Raw genomic sequence first — 27,739 nt, 5'->3', positions numbered from 1 at the left:
TTTTATTTTCTAATAAGACTAAATTTATTCAATACCCTAGTAAAAGTTTTGATTATAAGTATCCAACAGTATAAAAAGTACAAAACAGATTTGTAGATTTCTAATATATTAATACAAAGTGCATGACTACATACAGTACATCCTACAGGCAAAGAGAGGTGGAAAGGGGAAAAGAAGACTGTGGTTGAGGTCTAGTAATAAATAAATAAATACAGAAGTAGAGATGATCCATATTATAGTATATTCTACCACCAATACTGCAGCCAAAATGTACAAAAAAAAAAAAACCATTTCAAAATAACTCAGGAGGAAGATGCTAGTTGGCTGGGATTCTTGTAATACACCTCAGAGTCTGTGGGAGCGCTGACCCAACTCACTGTGTCTGTGCATACGGCAGCTTGGAGTTTTGTTTTGTTTTTTTTTTTCCCAAAAGGAAGAAATATAAAATTTTAAGTTTAAATTAAGAACTATAAAACTATAGGGTGCCCAGAAAAAGTGGCTCACTCCTTATTGTCACGTATACGATCCAATCTTTCAAATCCAGTTTTTTAAAAAAAAAAAAGCACTGAGTCGCATTATTATTACAAGGTAGGCGAACGATCCTCCCTCCCAGTGAGAAGTCTGAACTGGTGATCTGTTGTTCCTGAACTTGTAGAAAACAGGCAATGATAGTACTTTGGTTTGGGTTCAAGTAAGAGGCTTTTAATGACGATTTGAGAACTGAAGATATATTTAGGATGTCTCATCTAACACCACAGTGTTCAGAAAGCCTGACTAATAGAATCCAAACCAAAACCGGCCCACTTAGCATTGACACACACCCCCTCTTCTTTTAGTAGAATTTTACTTTAATACAGAATGGAGGAAAAAAAAAAAAAAAACACCCACCCAAACCCTAACTGGTCAAAACAAGTCAAACAACCATTCTACACAGATAAAACCTTCACAAAGGTCAACTGAAGTAATCCAGAGCTAGAACTGAATTGTGCAGATTTTCAATGAAGTCACCAGTCATGTAACACAAAGTATTTACACACTTGCAAGCCCTCTAAGAGACATGCCCCAAGAAGCATTAACCTTTGTTTTTCCGTCTGTGCCATCCTGAAGACTTGCACATAAAATGTGTCAGATAATCTACCAGTTGTACTGAGTGCGTGTTCTCTACCACGTGGTAATGCTTTGGTACTATTCATGTAGGATTGCCTACCCTGAAGACTTGACGTCTCCCCCAAGAGGAACTTGGATTCTGCTTTAGAGGTTTCATATAAATTAAAATCTTTATCAGCTATCAATAATGGAGGGAGGTGACACAGGATGCAACATATACAGTCAAGTCTCCTCTGTGGACTTAGAAATTACTCCTGCAAGACATTTGCATCAGAGAGCTTAGTCTGCCCTGCTTCGTATTCAGTAGTACAGGCTTGAATCAACAGAACCTTGACAAGACCTTAACATTTCAAAATTATTAACAACTACCTCTAGGGGCAAGTCCATCTTACTGAGTTATGACAAATTGATTATAATGAAGGAAAGCAAGTGTAGCCAGCCATCTTAAAAAATGCCCCAACCACTGCTTCTCAATATAGAAAGACTAAAACTACATACGTTTATCATACAACAAATCCCATCTCTGTCCCCTGAAATTCCCCTAATTCCATTCATTAGAAGGGGATTTTAAAAAAGACTTAAAGAGCACTTTACAGCAGCATTCAGCTTTCCTATGAAATACTCAGCATCTTAAATATTATGTACACCTTCTTTTTTTTTTTTTCTTTCAGTAAGCTAGACACTGGCTTCAGAGTTTGTGGAACTGGAGGAAAAATAACCCACTCGAAACTATTCTAGAAATCGTCTTTTGGCAGAATAGCAGGGATCCAAGTTAAAAAATAGTAGGGTCATTCTGTTGCTTTGTTTTCCAAAATTTAAATCGCTTTTTGTTCCCCTTCTACGTGAACCTCAGTCACCACTCCTGCGTGGAGATGGGCAGAGGCTCCGGCCCCGGCCCCGCCGGCTTCTCGGCGGCGGCCTTCTTATTACTGCAGCACGGCTTGAATAGGTGTGTGTCAATCAGGACCTCCCCAAAACGGCCTTTGTAGATGATGCCACAACAGATCTTCTGTCTGAAAGAAACAATGGAGACAGACTGAAAGAGATGAGTAACGCAGAGAAGTCGGAGTACCAAAAAATCTGCCCAGCACGACCAAAGGTTTCACTTCCACCATCTCGTCACATTCCAAGTGAAAGGGCGTCGCCCAGGCCGTCTCGATCTCACACTGGAATCATTTCCAATAAATATGAAGGGGGAAGGAGGCACTCCGACACGGCAGTCAGTTTCAGAGGCTGCTCCCAAACTGTCAACTGTTTCCTCCAAAAATCACCAAATCTTGAAGAAAAACAGCCACCTGATACAGCTGATGGCTTTAATACTGGGCAGATGAAAAATATATCCACATATATCATCACTTGTACATGAAAGCATTTTAAAAATGACAACACAACCAATTACTCATGGGTCACACACTCTAGGGGGAAAGATTATTATTTCCTGTGAAGTCCCCCTGTAGAAACCTCTCTCCAGCCCCACCCCACCCCATCTCATTCTTGCCTCCTTAATTTTAATTTATCATTCCTTTCTTTATAGACATGCATGCATCTTTAAACATACTGCTCAGTTATCTCGTATATATACATACTCGTAATCAAAATATATGAACACACATACATGGAATTGCACTGTACGCTGCAGTATTTTTGCTCAACAGTAACTGAGGTACATACGTATTGTTAGTGATGAGTTTTACTTCATTTTAACTTACATACAGTATCCCACTATGTGAACACACCACAATTCACCCACTCTCCTTCTGATGGGACAGTTTTTGCTTTTACAAACATCTCGTACACATCAGTGCACACGTCTATAGCTTTGTTCTGGGTTATGTTGCTGGGATATAGGAGTGGGAACACGAACAACTTGAAAACGCAAATTATGTGTCAATGTGGTTCCTGTCTATTTGCTGAAGGTTTTATTATAAACCTTAAAGGAAAGTTCAAATTTATTAAACAACTTTGATATACCACTAAGGCGAAGGGCATCTTTCCCCTCCTTTAGAAATTGTCAAATTATATTAGTTACTTTTCTAATGCTTAAAACAATCTCACACCCCTAGAGTAAATCTAACCTGGTCATGACATACCGTTTCGGTATCAGAGTTACGTTAGCCTCATGGAACGCTTGGGGCCTATGCCCTCTTTTATCCACCATCTGGAAAAGCCAGCGCAAGATTAGATTTCTTTGTTTCTTCAACGTTTGGTAGGACCCGTCTGTCTAGGCCTGGGATTTTCTTGAGGGAACACTTCTGATGCCTGAATCCATTTCTTTATTAAGAGACTGTTCAGATTTTCTGTTTTTTTCTTGAGACAGTTTTGGTTAAAAACTCTTTTTTTAATGTATCTACTTCACCTATATGTTCAAATTTATTGGCATAATAATTTTATAATAATAAACATAAATAAATAAAAATAAATTTAAAAATAAATAATAAATAAATTAAAAACTGGCATAATAATGTTTATACTATCCCACAGTGGACCCTCCCTCGTCTTGTCCAAGATGCTGGCGGGTACCATCTCTTCTTCCTGACCTACTTCATAGCTACTACTAACTTTTTTGGTCAAGTCTTTTTCAAGAACCAACTCTTGGCTTTACTCATACTATCCATTCGTATTGTTTTCTACCTCATTTATTTCCACTCCTATCTTGAGGATTTCCTTGCTTTTATTTTTCTTTATATTGGATGCATATCTGTTCATTTCTTGTTCATCTTTCTGTTATAAGAAGCATTAAAGGTTAAGAACTTTTCTTCCATCTGCCTTTTTAACTTCATACCACATGTTTTGATTTGTTATATTTTTCAGTTGTTTTCTAGTTTACAAGAATTCTCTAACTCATACCTTCTCCTTGGACTCATGGTTTCTTAATTTACAAATATATGGAGGTTTCCTACTATCATTTTATTTTGCTAGGTGTATTTTAAAATTCTCTTCCCTTCCCTTCTTCTCTGAAGTTTCACACTCTAATCTTTATTCTTTGAGTGATCACACAGTTAATTAATCAAATTCTAAAGTTATTCAACACATTTTTTCTCAATAATGCAAAGGATGTTAGGACATTTTAACTCCTATCACTCTATTACTTTGACTTCTATGTTACTGTTGTCATGTAATTTTTTTAAACTTCCCACAACTATTGTCATTTTAAGCAGTCAGTGTCTGTTTCAATTTACCTAAATATTTGCTACTTTCTTTATTTATCCTTCTCAGAATTTCAACCTTGGATCTCTTTTCTGCCTGTACAATTTTCGTTATTGAGTCAACTTGGTAGCAAACTCTCAGTATTTTTTTTCTAGTTGAAAAGTCCTATGCCTTTGTTTACAAAAGATATTTTTTGCTCTCTACATGTAATTCCAGGTTGAGTGTTATTATCTCTTGGCCACTGAAGATACTAACCTATTGCTTTCTGGCCTCCTTTATTTATGCTGAGAACTCCGCTTGTTTGTTGTTCCTTTGAAAATAGTGTCTTTATTTTCTCACTGCTTAAGATCTGTTTTATCTTTCATGTTCCACAGGCTCACTATGACGTGTCTATGGGTGAATTTCCATCATCCACAAGATAACTGCTTATTACCTTATTTTTAATTTGTGAGTCTTCCCAAATCTGTGAACTAGAAAATCCTTCATCACTTTCTTTTTAAATATTCTCTCTTTCCTAGTCTGTTATCTCTTTTTTGACTGGGGGGTGGGGGAGTTCCCACGTTCACTTAGCATTTGGCCTCTGATTATTCCTTATCAACTTGTCCATTTCTTAATGCCATTGTAAAAAATGCCATTTAAAAAATATATATATATTTCTAACCCTTTAACTTTTTCAGTGGGAGAGTTGTTCATAATGAATACCTACCCTGCTCAATTACAGGGAATTTAGGTTCCTTACTGGAGTTTTTATTTTAAATCAATTTTTAATAGGAAAAAACACACAAAATCCCAACTCTCAGCTCAACTCTTGCCTAATCCACCTCCAGCCACATATGCCACCAGCTGTTTGCCAAATGCCATTTAATTGCTAAGGATGTGGGAAACCGTTGCCTATAATTAGGAAGGTTTGCTGGTTAGAGGGATATTTTCTGTTGCTCTTACCTTTTCCAGTATGTGAGATCTAAAAAGGAAAAAACGGGCGTTCTGTTCGAGCCGGACGCCATCTCTGTGTCCGAGCCGTCATCTGACTGGTTACTGTAGCAAGGAGACTGAGCTGGAGAAGCACTTGAGGTGGTACTGTGAGCATCGGAGTCTGCAATAAAGAGGAAACAAATTAAAACTCCGTCATATGCAACTGCAACTAAGCCTCAGCATAAAACGCTTTGAACGAGTTAGTAAAAAGGAAAAAAGAGAATTTATTTTCTATTCACTACTGACATTTAAAAACACGAAAGTGTTTCTAAAAGCAAGCGAGGGCTTCAGCTTCCAGAAGTAGACCTACTTTTCCCTATTCCTCCTGCTAATAGTGAGTACAACTAAAAATACGTACGGACACCACGCAAACAAAACTACAGACTCTGAGAGCTGGCAACACCAGGAAGCTCGACTTAAGGAAGGACGTGGGGGTGAGCGCCCTAGCTTTTACAGGTTTTCTTTGTACCCTGTAAATCCCCGTCTTGGAGATGAAAAAGCCAGCAACTCAGAAATGCCAACGGGTGCAAACGCACACACACAGCAAACAAAAGCCTGCTCTCTCTAGCCAAGGGGCCAGGGAAGGGACAGCCTAACAAGATAGGAAACCTTTATTAGATGATAACCACTCCACTCCAGCCGAACACCACAGAAAAACTGGGTCCCCACCCCCACTTACCCCAGCTAAGGCCAAGGGGCAGCCTAGATTTCCATCCTCCCAAGTGTGTTATGAGGCCCCCCGAACACCTCCACCAGGGTGGTGTCAGTGGAAGCCTGTTGAAGAGGCAGGGCTCTCACCATGGCCAGTCAGGAACCAGAGCACCCCCACACGTGGGAGCCTTAGCTCCCACCTACCGCCACCCAGCCGCAGTCAGGAGCTCCTCCCACGCAGATGCCAAAGGACGCTGAGCGGGGAAGACTTTCAACACCACTGGCAGTAACAAGGTGGCACCCCTCCCCTACTCTCCCTCTTAAAAGGGTTCCCCAAAACAGCCAGTTTAAACAGACCCAGGGTCCCAAAACATAATTTTAAAATGTCTAGGTTTCAATTTTTTAAAAAATCACATCGTATCCAGAATCAGGAAGATCTCAAGACTGAATGGAAAGTCAAGTATATTGTTAAACGAAGATGACAGAGATGTAGCCATGACAAAAATGCTTCAATGAGCCATTATGAACAAGCTTGAAATAAGCTTGAATAATAGCCTCAGTTAATAAAAAAAAAAAAAAAAACAGCTATAAAAAAGAATCAAGGAACTGGAATCCAAACTGAAAATAATACAATAAATGAAATAAAAAGCTCAGTGGACAGACTCAGCAGCAGAATGGAGGAGACAGAGGAAATGGTCGGTGAGCTGGAAGCAAGAACAACAGAAGTTACCCAACCTGCGCAACACCAAGAAAACAAACGAACAGCGCCTTAGAGACCTGTGTGACTGTAACAAAAAAATCTACATTCATGTGATTGCAGTCCTGGAAGAAGAGGAGAAAGAGGGCGGAGGTGAAAAAGTACTCAAGGAAATATAATGGCTGAAAACTTGCCAAATTTGGCAAGAAACATAAACGTATATAGATTCAAGAAGCCAAGCAAACCCCAAACAGGATATACTCAAAGAAATCAATGCCAAGACACACTATAATTAAACTCCTGGAAACTAAAGACAAAGGAAAAAAAAATCTTGACAGCAACCAAAGGAAAAAAAAAAAGACAAACCTTACCTATAAAGGGAAAACAATAGATTCTGATTTAATAAGAAATGCAGGCATTTCATCAGATACAGCTAAACATGGCTTAGTGTTTTTGCCCTCAGAAGACATCACAAAAGTTTACAAGCCAGAAGATAAATCTCTTGGTTGACAGTCACTGTGCTGTAAGGCTGTCATACTGCTGTTCCCAGCAACGGCAATGTGACAGGGACTGGGCCCACCACACGTCTGACCTTAAGCTAAAGACTCCCTCCCCGTTCCCACGACAGGTGGAGAGAGCAAGCCTTCAATTCAGAGAAGCAACCAAGTATTTATTAAGTACTTTCTAGACACCAAACCCGCTGTCCTGTCTCGCATGGGAAGAAACAGACTGAAGAAAGCTTTTTTGAACAGAGCTCATGAGTGTTTTCTATTAATAAAACTTCACGTCAAATAGCATTAAAGCTAAAATAATCTAAAACAAGGAAAGCACCATTCGTGTTATTATGTTCATTTCCTTCCAATATGCGAATAGCTTAACTTTATGAAGAAAACAACCAAATGAAATCCTCAAGAGTAGCAGTTCTTTAAAAGAATACGTCTACTGGGATGTTTAAAGCCTCCCCTTATACTCAGCAGCGACAGCAGTCAGCTCTGTGCTGCTGACGGAAATTCACTATCCTAGGAAGTAACTTAATATCTGTGACCCATTTGAAAGTGCACTTACCTGACCTGACCATTTCTACCTATAAAAATGGTAATTTTATATGGTGTAATCTAATACCTGGGAAACCATTAACTATATATAGAAACACAGTGGGAAAACACTCTTCTGGAATGTAGGTGTGGAAATTCTTCAAAGAACTGAAATTTTTTAAATCTTAAAACTTAGGTAGGAAGCACAAATGTACTGAATTCCTTTTTTGGAAAAATAATCTTTTCCCCTGTATCCTGTTCTGTAGTATATACAATATATGGATTTTTGCTAATACGTTAAAAAAAAATTAGGTAGGATTTGGAAAGGCACAAAGGCGTGGCTGGATAGTAGGGGTGATGAGCAAAGTTGTGGAATTAGAATACCCTGTATACACGAAGGCAACTGACTGCCTAAAATAGAGCCTCCAAAGATTTGCCAGGGATTTGCAATTTTATTCTATAGCAACCAGAAATCATTGCAGACTTTAGGAAGAAGAATGACAAAAAGAATGCCTAACATGGATATGGGAATTTATTTCATTTTGTTTTGTCTTACAAAACCCCTTTTTACTTGGTTATCCTCATTTCTCTGGTTAGGAAATTGTGGTTAAATGTTAAGCCACACCAGGGTCACATACTTGTAAGCATCAAGAACTGTAACTCAAATCCAGGTCTTCAAGCCCTGGGTTCATTGCCTTTCCAGTACACACCACACAGCAAAGAATGTCCCAGGAAGAGGAATACAGGTCAGGTATGCGCAGGATGCACGGAAGCAAATACATAACCAGAGGCAGGGAAAACATCTAGTGGGTGATGTAAAATTCAAATATCTAAAAACTGCTATGCTGCACAAAGCAATTCACAAGGTACCTGGTAAAACTCTATTTTACTCTCAGTCTCCAAAACCCACTTATTTTCAGTCTTGAACCCCTCCACAACACAGCTTTATCACAAAAATCTAAAATTACATTGGACATACTATATTCCCTTAGGTAAGGCAAAAGCTAGTCAGGTATCACTTTCCCTATAATTAAAGGGAGGAGCTAAGAATATACATATGAATATCAATTCCTCTAACCCTCAAGTGATAGAAGAAAATTACTATTTCCCAAATGTTCATTAAAACATCTAGCGAGAACGAAGGGTCGAATCAGTCTTTTTGTTTTTTCCCTCAGTGATAGCTTAAGAAAGAAACATGTCTAATCAAAATACATTTGATGTTGCCTAAATATTTTACTCTAAGCGTATTAAAATATTTTAGCTGAAGACTAAATATATTACCAAAATAACTACGGACTGGTAACACCAAGAGCACAAAGTAGCAGACTTGGGAAGACTCTGGAGTCTGGGGTTGGTTACACTTCCCCAGAGAGCAGGACAGTATTGTAGAAAGAGCCTGGGGCTTTGAAGCTGGACAAACCCAAGGTCAAATTCATCTCTACCACTTACTAAGTGATCTGGGTCAAGGTTAAATCACTACTTTGCACTTCCTATCCTAACCTCTAAAACAGAAATCATGGGGGGTGGGGTATAACTCAGTGGTAGGTCACATGCCTAGCATGCATGAGGTCCTGGGTTCAATCCCCAGTACTTCCACTTGAGAGGTTAAAAAAAAAAGTGAAAAAAAAAAAAAAAAGATAGTTAAAAACTAATGATAAGCAAATTAAAATTATTTATAAAAAAGGGAATCATTAAGGTAATTATCTATTTAAAGTGCTCAGTACATATGTTGGAACTGGTCAACCTGAGCCATGCTGGGGTCCTAGCTTGGCCAAGACCCTCTGTCTCAGCCCGAGAGGTTCTTTTTCAAATTGGATTCATACAGCCACTAACAAAACCAATGCTAAGCCTGGAACAGCACAAGATTTATTTGATGGCCAAAGAATGGAGAAACCGGAACCTAGTTTGCAAATCAACTTGTCAGCCCAGTTTGGGGGGAGACACCAAATACACAGGAGGGTCGAGGTAAAAGGGAGGGCACTGGAAAGAGTGGGAGGAACATACATGAGTTATCTGAGAACAGGGGTGTGGTCTGGACCACAAAATCTGGCCTGACCTGAACCATAATTAGGTAGGCAAACCTGACTAGCTTATTTACAGTTAGTTGATTCCACCTATATGAATGCTCCTACATGTTTCCCGCAGAAATACTAACGTGTTTGATTCAATTGTGCTGCCTCAGACTCCCTCTGGAGGGTGATGCACATGTTACATAACATAGCACACAAATATAGCATTATATGCCAGTGGATTTCCTTTTCAAAATCTAAATTCCCAAATACAGAAGTACCAGAACAGGCACCCTCCCCACAATGACTTCCTATAAGAGTAAATGAACTTGGTATTAATTTGTCATTCCTTTCCCATCCTATCACCCCCCTCACAACACACCAAGCCCCTTAAACCTGAAAGTCCTTAGACTGGCTTTACCACAACATGTGAGTTATGGTTTCTAAAGTTACTCTCCTGAAAAGAAAACCTGGGCTTTGGTCTTGGATTGTCCACTAAGCATTTATACACCTTTCGGCAGATCTTCAGGCCTCAATCTCCTTACTGTATAAAAATCAAGTAAACAAAAGTGAAAAACGCATCTTCTACCAAGTTAACACTGTCTTCTACTCTTTTTTTTTTTTTTTTAAAAAGCAATTAAAAGAAAACATGATCCATACATAATACCACAGGCCATCCTCAGACAAAATAAAAACAAGACTATTCTTAAGTAACCACATTTCAACACCAAACTTACTGTGACGTTTAAATTCCTTCTGCAGTTTACTGATCTGGTTGCTTTTTATCCTGTTTCCAGATAGAGTCTTCACTTTCTTTGGTTTCAGTGTAGTCTTAAGACTGGGTCCTGCCCTTGCATCTACCACCTGGAAGAAAATACTGAATATTTAATACCACTTAAAAAATGACACCCCTGTATTCCCTTTGTTCAGACAAATGCTTACTTGAAGGAGCCAAATTGGAGAACCACAGTTTTCTACTCAGTGTTTGACAGCCCATGTGCAGTTTTAATCATCACATGGTATTAAAGAATAGTTTACCTAGGGTTTTTTTTCTCCTTTGAAGTAAGGAATAGCAGGTGTCTGCTAGACAAAAGCATGTATATAGCTTTACATACAAATGTAAAGGGGTGAAAATGACCCAAGGAGTTTAAAAAAAACCAAGCCTAACAACAGCCAACATGCGTACAAGAGTGATATTGTGTAGTTTACAAAAAGCTTTCAGGGAGGAGGGTGTAGCTCAAGTGGTAGAGCACATGCTTAGCACACACAAGGTCCTGGGTTCGATCCCCAGTGCCTCCTCTAAAAATAAGTAAACCTAACTACCTCCCCCACAACCAAAGGGAAAAAACAAAGCTTTCATGTACTTTTTGATTTCACTTTCACCACAAAGCAGTAAGGGGCTTTTTTGTTACTCCAGTTTTAGAGTAAAGGAAAACAAGAGTTATTAAACTATGCATTTTGCCCTATTTCACTAAGCTAGTAAATGGGCAAGGGTGGGCGGGGGAGGGGACCAGGTTTTCAGACCTGCGCTTTATGCTTTTTCTACTGCGCACCGTCATCCCTGAGCTCAGCTACGCGAGGACGATGGCCACTGGTCTAGCCCCGTGTGGTCCCAGTTCTCACGTATTCATTCACATTTACTATTTGCAGACTTCTACCCTTTAGTAAAACAGTGGACAACACCGTCAAAATCATTAACTTGGATCTTCTCCAGATAATCTTATTCATGAAAGAAAAACTCACATTTTTATAAATTAACAGACCCACAGAAACCTATCAGAGTAACGTCACTGTCACCAAAGCACAGTGTAAGTAAGGCTAGTCTAAGAAAAAAGGTGAAGAATAAATGTCTTCCTGCTTAAAAACAATTATTTTGTATAAATGTCATAATCTTTTGAAAGTCAGCGATTTGGAAAAATTAAATACTATGTAACAGTGTTGTTCTCATCATCGAAAATATTTTCTGAAGGTTTCTAGTGACTCTGTAAAGTGAGATGCAAATAACACACATTCACGTATCGGTTTGATTTCGATTAGATTTAAATACAGAGCATTAACAATAGCTTCTATGTGAGTGATTACTATGTGTTATATATAATTATCTCATTCAGTTCTCACAACTGCTCTGTGAGATAGCTATTACCTTTGCATCTGCCCAATATATGTCACTCACCCAAAGTTCACAGCTAGTAAGTGGTAAAGACAAGATTCAAATCCAGCTCCAACTGCAAATCTATGTGCTCATTAGTACCAACATGAGTTAGGATAAATGTTTATCCTAAGAGAGGAAAAAAGGAACCACATCTAATCACTCTAGGAATTTCTGGATTAAACCTAAAATGTGGAATGTATTCTGTGAATCTGCAAAACGGAGACATTGGATCCAGCCTCAGGGAAACGCCACGCCAAGCTATTTTGCTCCCAAACATGCCAAAATGTTAAGTGATTATATCTGAGAAGCAACTAGTGTTTTTCTTTATTCTTTTCAGACTTTTTCATCCTAGAACATATTATTTCCTAAATTAGGAGAGGAATTAATGTTACTTTAAATATAACAGAGGTACAACTGAGAAAGACAAAAGATGAACTCACATGATTCCAGTTTTTTTTTGATCCTGCGGGCAATTTCTTCCATCTTTTCACAAGCAGGACACAGGCATTACAGATGTCCCCTGAACGAGTCTCGTGTAACCTGAGAAGAAAGCAATCAAACCTTTATTAGTCTCCTTTACATTAAAGAATGCCTGCAAATACATTTCTTTTAGAAAAAACTATCTATTTATAGTTTACAGACGTTATTCTAATCACCCTGGGTGATGTAGCTCCATCGCTTCTGTAGTGTATTTCAGAAATATAACTAACTTTAGATTCAATGAACCAGTACCATGTGTTGCAATTTGCTCCTTTTAGAATAAAGAATTTTTTTTTAAATTAAACGATAATAAAACTTAAGACCAAGAGAAGATCCGGTCACCATGGTTTTAAACAACGCTGTCCAATTAATCTTTCTTGAAATGTGTAGATATTTCGTAAGCAATAAAATGTCACCCAAGTAAATGTGACATGATATTCTAGTTTCACAGCAAACAAAACCAGAGAGGCACTGTAATTTAAAAAAAAAAAAAAAGACTATATCTGTAGAGGGGGGAAAAAATCTATAATTCCCAAGGTATTTTTCAATTGTATTTCTGAGGAACTTTTCATTTACTACATTTTTCCTGTTTTATAAATACATATAAGAAAAATACTAATAACATTTATTATATATACAACTGGAAATAAAGACATTAAGAGAAAAATGTAACTTTAAAAGGAAAGGTTAGTAAAGACTCTTTGACAACCTTCAAAATAACTACAAATTCTAGGATTAACGATCAATAACAAATGTTCTAATAAGAAAAACAAAGTGTAAAATTAATTTCTAACATGGGAAATGGTTCAACATTAAGTATTTCATTTTAACCAAGTATTTCTTGGGAAAAAAATATTCCACTCTATTAAACAGAGGCTTACTGTCAGAAGATAAATAAAGAACAAAATTATAAAATAAAAGCTACTGTACCCTGACAAGTTTAAGGGCAGAACATTGAGTCCTGTTAGTATCCTCAGGAGACTGGAGTGAAATATATTTCTATAATTTAGAAACACAATGCAAAGGACAGAGAGCTAACTAGCGGAAGACGTCTACTAGAAGAAATAAGGTTAAAATTTTTTTAAAAATCTCTTTGTACATCCTCAAGTTAAAAACAAAAGGATATGTTTGGTTTTAGCTTACAAGGGGGCTTCACAATTAATTTGTATCTCCTCATTATCTGGAAAAAGGTAGGCTGTCAATACTGTTTGATTTGTTTTAAGAGCAAGTGCCTTGTAGATTAGAATATAAGTGATTTTTTAAAATATTTTATTGAGTTACAGTCATTTCACAATGTTGTGTCAAATTCCAGTGTAGAGCACAATTTTTCAGTTATACATGAACATACGTATATTCATTGTCACATTTTTTTTCGCTGTGAGCTACCACAAGATCTTGTATATATTTCCCTGTGCTACACAGTATAATCTTGTTTATCTTTTCTTCATATGCCTGTCAGTATCTACAAATTTTGAAATCCCAGAAGAACATCAGTGATTTTAATTACTAGCACACTGCTCTGATCGCTTTGCCTAGAAATCCTTCTGTACACTGTGATCTTTTCTACTCTACAGGTGGTACAAACATCAGGTGATCTTACCCAAAGCAGCTCTGGAAGTCCTTTTCATAGCGTTTACTGTCCGTGAACCGGGAACTGGACGACTTGGCTCTGCAGATGCAGCAGCCCTCTATACTTCGGTACATCTTTGGCTTGTGAAAACCAAACATCTTTCCTTCTCGGCAAGAGTCTGTAAAGCCAAGGGAATGGACACAGCTTTGCTGAGGGCTACAACCAGAAACTATTACAAGGGAACTCTCTGCTCCACCCCGCCCCCAGCAACTTGGTGTTAGACAGGAGGGCTCTGGGGAGGACCTCCTGCATCTGGGCTCTTGGCACCAGCTCACTTCACAAGGTCTCCCTGCTACCTCCTTCTACCCTCCCGGCAAACACTCATTCTCAAAATTGCAGGATGGAGGCTTTTTTTTTTTAAGTTAACATTTTAAGCAGAAAATACAAACTCTTCCCCACTCCCCTATGAAATAATGGAATCTTAAATATCCTAAAATTTAAGCTAAGTCACCCCCTTTTATTTTGCACCTTTGCATTACCGTGATTACCCCTCTTGGAAAGTTTTAAGCATTTACTGCAGGACCACTATTTGATACTAAGCACACAAGAAGCTCAATACACATCAGCCTGCACTACTCTGCCCTGTGGGAAATTAGAGGGGATTTCTTCTGTGATAAATGGTAAGTCGTAAGCAGGCAATTTGGCCCTGAACTGAAACTACTGAAAGGAGGATGTAAAATTCACAAAAATCCAGGATTATGATTTAAGCATAATAACTTCATAAACCATGAAGACAAATTATGAAGGAGCTCACGCTGCCTGGCCGTCGGTCTGCCTTTCAGCTGTCAGAGGTAGCTGGAGCTCCTCCTTGAGGTGCTGTGCCTGACAGCAGTAACAGGAGGGGGCAGATGTTCAAGAAATGGAGAGCGAGAGAAACTGATTCTCATGATCAAAAAAAATCTCAACATCCAGCAAGGAAGGAAAAAACAGCTCTAGGGCTGGATGCAGCCAAAATGCAGCTGGAAGTACATATACAACTTAGAAGTAATTTAGACTATCCAAACCAAGGACCAACTTGACCAGAACATCTGGACTAAGAGGAGTGGGCAAAAGGCAACAGATACAGAAACTAAACTCCAAGGGACAAATTCGTATGTGTGTGTGTAAGGGTCCAACTACGAACCGTAACAAAAGCATCACATAAAGCATCAATAAGAGAAAATTATTAGTTAGATTTGTACTCATCCTTTTAAAAGGCTTTTTAGAAATACACTCAAATATATGCGTAGAACAAAAACTGCAGTATTTGTCTTTGGATGATCTCCTGCCTGACCTCATTCCATTCCAATTCCGGTTAGCCATCCCAGAGCAAGTATTTATGAAAGTGATTCAGAAAAATAACCAAATATCCAGGGTGTGTGTGTGTGTGTGTGTGTGTGTGTATAACTGACGGATTCTGAAATACAGAAGATTTTTAACTTGCTTTTAAAAAAAGTATTTTCTTAGCAAATAATTAGCTAAAGACTTTTAAGCTCTTTTAAATAGCGGTGATTGTTCATCAAGTGTTGTTTAACGCTTCTGTTGGTGAGGGAGGCAGGCAAAAGGGAGATGGGGCGGGGCAGAAGGCACTGACACAGCTCAACAGTTAAATCTAAACCAACAGTTACTTTAAGAATCGTTAAAGCAAGAAAAGAAAATACTCTTAGTTGATGGTGTTGTTTTCATTAAATGACATTTTTGGGGAAGTAAAAAAACGAGGAAGCTGCCCTATATATAGTAGGAAAAGGCCTAGCGGGGCCTGTGATACGAGGCAGTTGTTTTTTTTCCCAATCTAACAATAAACCTACATGAAAAATGAAAATTGCCTAAGTGGTCACGTGATGCTTGGGGGAAAACAGTGTCCAATGATACAGGCTCACAGAAAGTTTAAAAGAAGAAATGCTCAGAAAGTAGAAGTTCCTGCTTTCATTTGTGTATTCCTGTTTTGAGGCAGAAATGTAATATAACTCTTTCTACTCCTTACGCCAATCTGTGGGCCCTGCAAACTCCCCTAACACCCTCCCCATCACCATCAAGAAGGTCAAGAGTCCACAGTTCGTCTTAGAGTCGCCAGCTTCATCAACTGCTCTAGGAAACTCGGCCTCCCTTCTCAGCGAGGACGGACGAAGGAAGCACGCACGGCAAGAAAGGCCAGTTCATCCATTAACACACAGACCAAATCCTGTTACAACAGACAGATTCCTATCTCCACGCTTACAATCCCCTTCTCCCCCAACAAATAAACATGGCAACAAAACTATCCAGAATTCAGATCATCCCCAAGATACGAACTGCCTTCACCCGAGGCTGGAATTGACCAAGAAGCCATGGTTCGTGTCAAGCTGTTCCAGAATACGAGGGCAAGAGCTAACACTGAGGTTTTCCCTTTTCATCGGCAGCTGTTGTGAATCCAGTGTTCACCTTCAGTGTGATTTCTCCGTCGTTGGTAGGGATCTCCACAAAACTCACCCAAGAAATAACACCCAAGAAACAATCCATTCTTGAGGGATGTTCTTCTTAGACACCAGGCAAAATACAACAGCCTGACGTCCTCTGCCTGACAATGTTTTACGTAGCTCTCTGATCTTTGTCCTGACAAAATTCTTCTGCCTACACATCTGAGAAGGATCCTTAAGTCCTAGGGGTCACCCTCTTCTGGGCAGTGCTAAACGCAGGGAGGAGGCATGACTCGTCCTGATGCAACACACAAGGCGCGCATGAGCCTTTTAATGGATGGTTACTTAATAAACCTATTAAATGTTTTCTGAGCTTATTCCTGCACTTGAGAGGCACCTGGGAATCTGCAGCAAATACACAGGGGTTTCATTCTGGGCTTTGTTTACAGCAACCCAGTTAAGCTGTGGTTGTTTTAACCATTTTGAGTTTTGGGGAGCCCCGAGATTAACTGAAAGTATTTTCACAAAATCTACAGATCCACTGTTTAAAAAACAAAAACAAAAACAAAAACACAATCCTACTTAATCTCTGACAAAAGACCAAGAACACAAAATGGCTCTGAAACCAAGTTACTTTATGTATGTTGAGAAGATGTGGGCGGTGGAACATGGCACAATTTGATTTTAAGCTTGGGATTTCTGTTATTTCAACAAGCTGGGTGGTTCTTTACTTCTTTCCTATAAAAATACTGAATCACTGTGTTGTACAAAACTCATACAATAGTGAATCAACTATATTTCAATTTAGAAAATACTTCTTTCCTACTCCCATATTTCCGCAATGTTAAATAATTCCTCCAGAACAATCTATTTATTTTTATTTAATTATTTATTTTGACAGGATGTGGGGAAGGTAATTAGGTTTATTTATTTTTGGAGGAGGTACTGGGGATTGAAAGCAGGACCTTGTGCATGCTAAGCATGCGCTCTACCACTTGAGCTGTACCCTCCCCCCTAGAACAATCTATTTCATTTGTTCAAATTCTTTGTGATTGCTACATCTATTCTTATAGACGTCACATCACTTAGCACTGTTTTAATAGGAGGAAGCTAATGCTGCTCCCTAATTGATGAACAGTTAGTTACACATGAGTGTGGACCCCAAACGCTCACACTTACCGCATGTTTGAAAAAAGCAGGGAAAAAAAATAGCTTTGAGATAAAGGCAAAAATCAGCAAAGACTTAACATGCTGATTAAAAACTGTCGTTTGTCTTCTAAAATTAGACAGTGGTGATGGTTGCAAAACTCTTTTAAGTTCTAAAAGCCACGAATTATACACTTTAAAACAGTGAATTTTATGGCGTGTGAATCCTATCTCAATAGGCTTGTTGTTAAAAATAAAAATAGACTGGGTTGGGAGTTCTCCTGTCCTTATTCATCTTTGTCATCTCAGCATCTAGGATAGCGCCAATCACGCAATATGTGCTCAATAAATGTGTTGATTACACTTCTTTAAACAGCTGTCATTGGTATAGCCCTTCGTTGTATAAAGCACTTTCACTGACGTTTCTTTGTCTGCTGTCAGACAAACAGCCACAAATTTTTGTAACAGTTAAAGACAAATCAATCATGCTGAAAGTACTGTTCTGTCCAATTTGATCCCTCAAAGTTAAAAAGATTAAAGTTAATAACTAAGTCAGCAAAAGCCCTAAGAGAAGTAACTGTAATTACAGGAACAAAATTTGCATACACAGACAACAAAAAAGTGAATTTTTAAAATGCAACAATCAATTCTAAACATTTGTTTTGACTGATTTATTGGGGCTTCTTCTATTCCAAAGCTATAAATTTCATGTAAATTCAAGGATCGGTCAGTGAAAGGATGGGAGTGTTAACGTCTCAACTTTAGTGTTGAGACAAGGAGAGGGTAAAGTAACCACTGTATTTATCAAAAATATGAAAGGGCCAATTCTAATGTAATCTAATGAGATATATGAAGCCAAAGAGCAGGGGTGATGTCTTATTGCACTAATTCAACACACATAAAGCGTGCTTACCAAGTGCAATGTAATACAAATGGGAAAGAAATCTTCACAGCAATAGACAATACTAAAGAGATACTATTTAAGAAAAGTTTTCTGATAAATAATTCTAAGCTTAAAGATGATCTCTTCGTAATACCAAATACTTGATTTTCAAGATCCAACCAAGAAACAGTACGAGAAGAGAAATGCAAAATTTAGGGCTTTCAGTGTCCTTTTTAATACGGAATTAGAAGACAGTGGGATGAAGAACTTAATTCTGCAGAGTACTTTTTTTCTTGTATTTCAAATCTTTCAAGGCTGTGACTTAACATTTAAGAAAAGAGAGAGGGTTGTTATTATGATAAATGTAACATCTATCAGGGTTACCTTAGCTGCTATGCTTCGAAGGACACCAACAGTCCCCTCGATGTACTAACCTCCCCAGTTCCACCTTCTAGATCCCTTCTGGGTAGTAAAGGCTTTCTTACATTCAAAAATACCTTTCAAAACTCAAAATGTCACTGGATGGACTAGACAGAGGAAGACTGAGAGAGAAGTAAGTATGAAGTATGCCAAGAGTGATAAATCAGTTGTTACCTTCACAACTTGTGTGTGCCATCTTGGCAAGTGAAATTCTGATATGCACAAATCAGGGATACAATTTCTCAGATCAAAACACTCCGAAATTAGAGTGTTCTCAGTTTTCAACAGACCAAAACTCTATAGCTTCCAATCATCACTTTTTCTTTCTAAAAACAAATGTTCTAGACCTTTAAAAAAAAATACACAAGATATTGGAAGCTACATAAATGTCTATGGATTATCAGGCTGGTTAAATTATTGTGTCTTCATACTACAGGACACCCCCTCAGCTCTTAAAAAGAATGCAGCAGATCTATATGTGCAGGGAGGAAACTGTCCAAGATAGCTTGTTCTGTGAAACAGCACACTGAGTAACAGTTACACAGTATCACCCCATAGTCTGTTTTTAAAATGAGACCTTAAATAACACAAACTGGCTTTTTAAAACAGATTTTTAAAAACTAGTAACTAGTAGTTGCCTCTGGGGGGTGCAAGAATGAAGGAAGCTTACTTTTAATTTATTCCCTTTTTTGGGGAGAGGTAATTAGGTTTATTTATTTATTATGGAGGTACTGGGAATTGAACCCAAGACCTCATGCATGCTGGGCTTGTGCCCTACCACTGAGCTATGCCTCCCCCTTACTTTACCCCTTTCTATATACTATTTTTTTTAATCAAGAGAACCACAACCCAAAACTTTAATTATCATCACATACCTTAACTAAAGAGGAATCTGAAAAAAACCCAGAGAGTTTACACTAACTTCCTCGAAGACACAGAGATGACGAGATACACACTAGGAAACACATCCCACAGGAGAGTACAGAATAGACTAATAAGATCAGAACAGACATGGAGCAGAATGGGAAGGAAACTGCAGAGGAGAGACAGGCAAAAGATTTGTAAAGTGGGAAGGAAGCAGTGGTAAACAAAGACAAAAGGAACCAAGCAACCAAAGACAACTTTGAAGTAAAAGAGATGCATTCTTTAAAGCTGAACTTTAAATGGCAGGATGATGGGAAAGGAGGAGAAATAAACACGAGAAAACACTTGGTGATGAAAAGCTAGGAGCAGCGTCCAGCGCCTGTCGCTGGTAACGCCGCCCTCGACACCGCTTTCGTCGATGGTATGCTATCTGTAATCACCAGTTAAGGACAGGATCCAGCAAACACTAACAGTGTAACTGGAGCAACACTCTTCACAAAGGGTCACAGAGGACTGGGTGATTTGTGTTCGCCCGCTGCTAGGACACTTGTTTGCAGTATCCCCCACAAGAAGTCGTGTTTCTGCAGCGCAGCAGGAAAGCCAGGGAGCGATTAAAGTTACTAGCTCCTCTTACCTGCTTCTAGTGGATACCCACATCCCAGCACCCAAGGTTCTGCATTTACTTCATTTATTCACTTTTCAAAGTGAAATTTAAAAATTTAAACTTGCCCGAGAAAGGGGTGGTGTGGACTCCTACCTGTTTGCCTATAGCTTCTCCAGACATGGAACCAGCCTATGAGAAATTATGCGGTAAAAGTATTTATAACTGTGCCGCCTATGGGACCCACACTGAACCTAGGACTCCTCCTACAGGAAAGGGGTCAAACTCGGAAATAACTCTTCAGCTGAAATAGCACAGGTTAAAAATACAAATCACAAATCCAAGCCTCTGAGTTTAAGATAATGTAAAAAAAAAACAGTTAAGTCCTCCCATTTTGATAGTGTTAAAACAAAAATTGCTCGGTACCCCAATTCCAGATTAAGAATGATTCCAGTGGATGAGAGCCTTAAAGGTTGGGGAAATAGTATTTATCTGCTTTTAAGGGATGGACTACCAGGTAATGTAACTATTGTGAGTGTGGTGAAAAAGACACTATAATGAGTCAAGTTGCAGTCTATTTCTGCTTCTGTCTTCACAACTGAATAGGAAGTCACTTCTTACTTTGTCTCTCTGTAATATTAGGGTGGAATCTCCCTTCTACTTGCCAGGGAGGCTGCAAAGCAAAAGTATGAAAATATCAGTGTGCATACCTCGTGTGTTTCCTTGAATTTATAAGACTTGCACATTCGAGAAACAGTTTGTCCCAAGACACACCCAACAAATTAAAATGAAGGGAGAAGCCTGATTTCTGAAGGTTTTCTTTTAAGACCAGGTCTGTGGGAAAAGAGGAACTTAGCACTTTCAGAGAGACTTTAAATTCATGAAACCAGACCATTATTCCTTTCTGGGAAGGTGTTCTCCCATTTTCCAGCTTGACAAAAATGTTAGGAAAGCAGGCACCTGGTCCAATCCAAACCTCCAGAGTGTCCCTTAAGCTCTCTGAAGCACCGTCCAAGGACTGGCAGCCCTAGATTTTACATGCCCTAAACTGACTCTGCGACCTTCTCTTCTAAAAATGCTCTTCCCGGTTCAACTACCTTTATTATTATCCATACAGTTCCACAAAAAATCTGGGCTCTCCCTTCTCATCCTCTGCATGGTCACCACCACGCCCACCATCAAGTCCTTAGGGAGTCTGCTTTTTCCGTCACTTCTCTGGTGTCACTTCTCTGGTTCGTGTCCCTTCCATCCCTGTTGCCTGTCTGTCCTTCATCATGGTGTCTGAACTCCAGTCAGAGCCTCATAACTGACTTCCTTGCATCCTTCAAACAGGTGGTTATCTTCTTAAAGTTCAAGTATTAACATCCCTTCCAAGATACCAACACTGGCTTCTGGGTAATATCTAAAACTCCTTTGCCAGACATTCAAAGCTCTTCCAGATCTGGTCCAGCCTACCAGCTGCTCTTAACTTAGAATTCTGATTATTTCAGGAGTGTCAAGCCAACGTTAATAACTAGCCACATCTCTACTTAAGCTACTACTTCTGTCCAAGATGATTTCTCTTCCATCCCCTTAACGTGGGAAATTCTTTAAGAATTGTATCTTTTTACAAAACCTTTCCATACCTTTCGGAGAACACCTACCAAACACAAGATTTCAGGTACTTAACTGTTGCAGGGCAGGAACTAAGTCTTATATTACAACCAGGTGCTGACTGTACACAGTACACAGAACCAGATGGAACTTGCTAAGAGTGGGGTAGTCAAAGTAGAGGTGAACAGTAAGTCTATTTAAGGGCATGGAACAGAAGTGACGTCCCCAATAAGAATGTGTATTAAAAATCTGATGTTTCGAATGTCATTTTTCTCTTTAATGTTTAGCCCGTAGACTTTTGTAGGAAAAAAAATGTGAGTCTTAAACATTTCCAGGAAACGGGAACCAAATGAATTACTTTAATTAGGAAAGATTAATAGTAAACAAGTCAATGCTTTCATAACAATTGGCAGAAAAAAAAATATCCCTTGATGAATTTAAGCAGGCACGTGGGGAGGAAGAGATTAGGAGAATAGCATGGGGAGAAATGAATCTCAAAATGAGAGCTATTTAAACTCGGCATACATTAACATCAACCAAATTAAAATAACATTGAGCCAGATCAAATTTATAGTAGGTGGAAACAACTAAATATGAAGCTAGAAATGAATTATTTTAGTTCAACTGCAACTTTTGTACTTGAATATGTAATAGCAAATGTGCCTGTGACTTCTGTATTTCTAGTACAAAAAACTTCCCTCCCTTGAAAATAAACTCCTTTGTTTGCAATTAAGTTACATTTCCAGAATATCCACAATACAGAAAACCTCAGTTGCAGATTCAATTATAAGAGAAATTGAAGAACCAAAAGATAACAGTATTTTCAATTCAGAACCCCCAAGAGTCAAAAGCGAAGTGTGGCAAATCCAGGGCACTCTTGTGAGCAAGAGAAATCAGGGGAAAAATGGGCATTTTCTAGATTTCCACAGCACTTTTTGATGTCAGGTGGTTGAATGAGAATTGGATAAGCAAACAGGAATTGAAGGCCGTGTCTTCCCAGAACCATTAGTTTCTGAAGGTGGGGAAGGGGACCAAAAACACTCATTCTTTCCACTCATCATTTACTAAATATTTCCTCCAGCGAGAAAACTGACCCAGGCCTCAGTTTTGTCTTCTGTAAAATGTCTACTTCCCAAAGTTGTGAGACAACAGCAGCCAGTACGTATCAAGCACATTACTTGCTTATTTACATCCTCTATGAACTAGGTATTTTTGTGGCTATTTGGCAGGTGAGAAAATTGGACCACAAAGCTAATGACTTACTGAAGATGATCACAGCTTTGGATCCTAGGCATTTCAACCCCACAGACCTCTGAACAACTAACCTAGTGCCTCAACAAGTATATTCCCTTCCTTCTCAGCCGATTATATTACTAGCATCACTTAAGGAAAAAAAAAGAAAATGTCATATTTTTAAAGCAACCTATTATATGCCTGGTATGGTAAATTAATTTGTCTTTGTAATGACTTATGAAGTTGGTTTAGATTTCAAATAAGCTTATTCCTTCCCCAGTGAAATGGGGAAAACCATTCTCAAATTGATTTTCTGACATAAATCTGTCTGTGTTTGAGCCCCATGAGCCCAGTTTTCCCAGGACCTGATTACAATTCTGGGGGAAAAAAATGGATCATCCAGGTTCCACATCTACAGAATTAATAATGCTGTGCGACAGCAGCCCTGAGACCCACCAAGGTTCTAGAATATAAAATATACTACCTATGGCACTTTTATCTCCAAACTTCTGCAAAAGTCATGCAAAAAGGAAAGGCAGCGGAGACCTGTCTGTGTGTCCCACTCTCAACTCTACCTGGATAAACCGAATCTCCACTACATATATCATCTGATCTTTAAAACAAAACCATTAAGCTCTATATATTTTATTTGAAGTTTTCCAGGATACTGAAGTCCTAGCTGTAACTCAGCTATCAAATACTACTTAAGAAAAACAACTCAAAGAATCTCCCAGTGTATTTGCAAAGCATCTCATATGCATTTTAAATACATGATCCAGAGAAATAACTGCCCAAAGGGAAGCCATAAAGTTATTAAACCCAAAGTTTCTCATTCTCTTGAAAAGTTCTTTCTGTTCCACTTCAGAAATGTACTGTTACTAATATTGGTAGCCTTTAGACATTTGTAATTTGGTCAACCAAAACTTAGGAAAAATTGTTTATTTAAAAACAAAAGAATGAAAGCACAAAACTGATTTCAATTTGTATGGATTTTTTTGGTTTGTGTGGGCGTGGCATCTAAGGATATTATTTTTCGGTAATGACCACTTTTAGATTCCAACCCTTAAACATGATCCAAATGCAGGAGAAATCAGGAAAGAAGCAATGGACGTGGTGCTGCTTATCGAATGTCTAGACTGCAGGCAAACCCCAAATACCAAAGAAGCACCCATGTGTCAAACCAGCATAATTTCTGAGCTATGCCTGGGGCCACATACCGAAAAAAAAAAAGTTAGCTTGAAAAGAAAATCTAAGAGGGGTAACCAGAAGGTCAACCCCAGTTCACAGGAACTCTGAAGCAGCTAGCAGGGCTAGCTAGCCCTTACCCTGTCATCCTCCTGAGCAACTTCCTCCCCAGCCCCCAGAGAAAATCTCCAAGAAAGGCCTAACTCCTATGTGCTAGCTTCTTCAACGTCGTCCAGCGATAAGGCAGTGAACACTGGGCAAGCGTTACCTCCAGGACCAAGCAAGATCCCCCTTCCCCAAGTCATTATATAAATACTTTAAATGCCACCAGGCTTTTCTGCAACTCCACCAGAAACTAACTCGCACAATTTAATTTAGATTGAGCAACTAACTAACGTGGTCGGTTTTGCAACGTACAAATTATTAAAAGGCTTTTCGAGTCCGGCAAACCCCAGTTCAAAAACAGGTGCTTTCAGAGTACGTTTAATGACAAGGTCAAATTCTTTTTTTTTTTTTAATTATTAGAAGAAAAATGGGGGTTGGGGGGCTTCTTAATCTTTCTTAGGACAACGTGAGTGAGGAGTGCGTGGGGGAAGGAGTGCTGGGGTGAAACTATCTCGCACAGGGTCCACGTCCGGCTAAACAGTCATTCCTGGGCTTCCGAGTGCCTGCAGTAATCGAAGGTTAGAAGGAGAAAATAAAAACAAAGAAACCCACTAGGGTCAGAGTTGCGAGAACAAACTCTGCACCGCCCTACCCACCCACCCCCAACAAGCCACCCTCCCACCAAAACAGCCCTCGCCCCTCCCGGCCCCCCTCCCACACGTACACACACAAAGAAAAGGGCTGCACGCACGGTTCGCCCACGGTCCTCACTTCCCTTTGTAGGACAACGGGAGCCCCGAAACTTCCCTGCGGTGGTTTTTCGGGTGTCGTCGGGGCCGGGGCCCCTCGAGCGCGCGGGCCGCGGCTCGGCGGCGGGGGAGGGGCGCTCGTCGGTTTCCCCGAAAGCAGCAGAACGCCTCCCCGTCCCGCCCGGTCCTCCGCGGCCGCCCCAGGCGGCGCTCCCCCCTCGGGCACGCGGCGGCGGCGGCGGCGGCCGAGGTGCCCGGGCGGCAGACAGAACTACTCCCCGGGGCTGCGGCCGGGGGCGGGAGGAAAGTTCCCGCGGAGGGCTGCCCGCCCGGGCGAGGGCGGCGGGAGGGGAGCGCGTCCCTCGCCGCCGCCGCCTCCCTCACCTGCGCCGGAACAACGGGCCCCGCGCCCGCCCACCCGGCCGGCCCGGCGCCTCCCGCAGGCCGCGCCTCCCGCACGCCGCGCTGCCGGGGCTTGTTCCTCCTCATGGCTTTGCCCTGACGTAATTCAAACATGGCAACAGTTCGACTTCAAAGGCGGATCCACAGACCTCCCAGACGCAGGCTCCGGCCCCGGGGAGCGGGCCGAGCGGCCGCGGCCGCGCTCTCCGGGGCCCTCGGCGTCGCGGCACCCGGCGCCCCGGCTCCAGCGCCCTGGGCCCCGACTGCCGCTCCTCGGTCGCCCGCCGCGCGGAAGCACGCCGCCTCCCCGCGCACCGGCTCCGCTCCGCGCACAAGTAGCGCCGCCAAAGTTTTCCCGCGAGGGGCCGACAGACAAAAGCCCCTCCCGAAACTCGCTCGAACTTCGGGGGGCGCGGCCCGCACGGCCCTCCGCCCGGCGGCCGCCCCCAGCGCCGGCCCTGCCCGCACCCGCACATGCAGCTCTTTGTTTTCTGTCCAGCCGGGCGCTGCCTACGTGCAGCATCGGGGACGTGGGGTTGTTGCTCAGGGGGAGACACTTGACGATCGCCCATGGGAAGGGTCGGGACCCGCGCCCCGAGAGTCCAGAGCCGGCCCTGCAGTCCACCCCTAGCAGCAGGCCCGTTTAATCAAAGTTTTGCAATGTCCTTGATGAGAAACGCCCGGATTCCCCGCCCCGCACCGGCCGAGAGTTGGCGACTTTCACTCTGCTTTTTAAACTGGCAAGACGCCATCATCAAGTCACATTGTCCTGCCGGCCGGCCCCGACAGCCCGCATCTCCCGGCTGACCGCGATCCAGACGCTCAGCCGGACCTCCAACCCAACCAGGGTCGCGGCCCCAGCACGTGGTCTGTCACGCTCGGCACAAAAAGCAGTGCCCTCCCGAGTTCGCGCACTCGGCCGCAGACAACGCCGCCGCCTCCATCCCCAAGTCAACTTGGCTCCGACTGGCCATCTTAAGCCGCACACGGCCGCCCTCGAGAGCGCCTCGGCGCCCACATCTCCGCTACAGGTGAACAAATTGCGAACCAAACTTGAGGCTCCACAGGACCCCCCCCTCGCCGCCCCGGACGCCCGCGCTGCCTGGGCGCGGCCCGGGAGAGGCGTCTGCGAGCCGGGGCGGCTGCCGAGCGGCCGCGTGTTGCTCATTGTCGCATCCGCATCCCTCCGGAGTTGGGCGGACAACGCCACCCGCGTGCACCCCGGCCACGCCGGCACCGACCCCAAAAGCCGATTTAAACCCCCTCGGCCCGCCGGCTCGCAAGGAGACGGCAACTTAGTTTTCGAGCGAGGGGCGTTCATTGTCCACCCTCATCACAACACGCGCGAGGGGCCGCAAGAAACTAAACCACGAGGTCCAACAACGGCGCCCGGCCCCTCCCGGGCGCGCGCCCACGCGGGTGCACCGACCCGGGGCCCCTCCGCAGTCGCCAGCGAGTCGTTTTCTCTCGGGCCTTTCGGCCACCGGGCTCCTTTTCGCCAGAGAACACTGCGGCTGAGAAAAGTCATTGTCACCTTCAGCGTGGGTCCTTCAACTCCGGCGACTCCTCACTGCTCTCACTTCCCCCTCCCCAAGACTTTCGGTTTGCCTGAAATCCCCTCCCCAATTAAGAAGGACACACTCAACAACCGGATACAAAAGAATCTGGGGTCTGAAGACCACGAAAACAGCGCTCCCAGCAATGCCATCTCCAAGACAAAACTTCCTGTGTGTGTGTGTATAAACGTGTGTGAGTGTGTCTGTGGAACGGCTGGGGGAGGTGAAAAGAGAAAAAAAGCCGCTCTGAAATCAAAGCCTCGTGAGACAGTTTTGCACCACCGTAAGGGCCAGGGTCACTCACCTTCCAAAAGCAGCCGTTCCACGCGCAGTAACGTCCCCGAGGTGCGGAGTGCACGCCAAGCCAACCCCCCCTCTCCAGTCGCTCCCTCCGCCTCAACTGCCTTGTCTAGAAAGATTGTCTCCTATAGTTCTGCAGTTGCTACCGCAGGCGGGGAAGGTGTAGATTCCGCTTTCCCTCTGCGCACGCGCGGCTCCCTGTACAAAATTCTCCTGAATCGAACTTATTTGCATACGGGCGCGCGCGCGTCGAGGGCTGGGAGGGGAGAAGGCCCGGCGGCCGCGCGCGCTCCCGAGGCTTCTATTGTCCTTTTAAGGGGAGAAGCGCCGCGGCGCGGGAAACGCGGCGGCCAGAGGGAAACGGGGGCGGGGACTGCTTACTACGGCTGACGTCACGTAAACAAACGCCCCCTGGCTGGAGGCCGGGCCGAGGGGGAGTGGCGGGATG

At 41.8% G+C, this 27,739-nt stretch overlaps 1 protein-coding gene across 6 annotated transcripts; it reads right to left on the bottom strand.

The window, feature by feature from the left end:
- Positions 1-27,434, bottom strand: SINHCAF (SIN3-HDAC complex associated factor). Of its 6 annotated transcripts, none has more exons than XM_006194060.3 (6): positions 27,296-27,434; positions 13,850-13,997; positions 12,210-12,309; positions 10,355-10,481; positions 5,197-5,347; positions 1-2,120 (listed from the first exon to the last, which is right to left on the bottom strand). In XM_006194060.3, the coding sequence occupies exons 2-6, from the start codon at positions 13,975-13,977 to the stop codon at positions 1,961-1,963; spliced, it is 666 nt and encodes a 221-aa protein (XP_006194122.1). In that variant the 5' UTR covers positions 13,978-13,997; positions 27,296-27,434; the 3' UTR covers positions 1-1,960. The 6 variants fall into 6 exon arrangements, with proteins under 6 accessions (XP_006194122.1, XP_032328745.1, XP_032328744.1 ...); XM_032472854.1 differs by lacking the exon at positions 27,296-27,434 and adding an exon at positions 25,904-26,078; XM_032472853.1 differs by lacking the exon at positions 27,296-27,434 and adding an exon at positions 25,060-25,497.
- Between the last annotated feature and the right edge of the window lie 305 nt (positions 27,435-27,739).

The sequence above is a fragment of the Camelus ferus genome, chromosome 34 (assembly GCF_009834535.1).
Source record: "Camelus ferus isolate YT-003-E chromosome 34, BCGSAC_Cfer_1.0, whole genome shotgun sequence".
Lineage (NCBI taxonomy): Eukaryota > Metazoa > Chordata > Mammalia > Artiodactyla > Camelidae > Camelus > Camelus ferus.
Note: the sequence above shows the minus strand (reverse complement) of the source record. Positions and strands in the feature narration are given on the sequence as shown.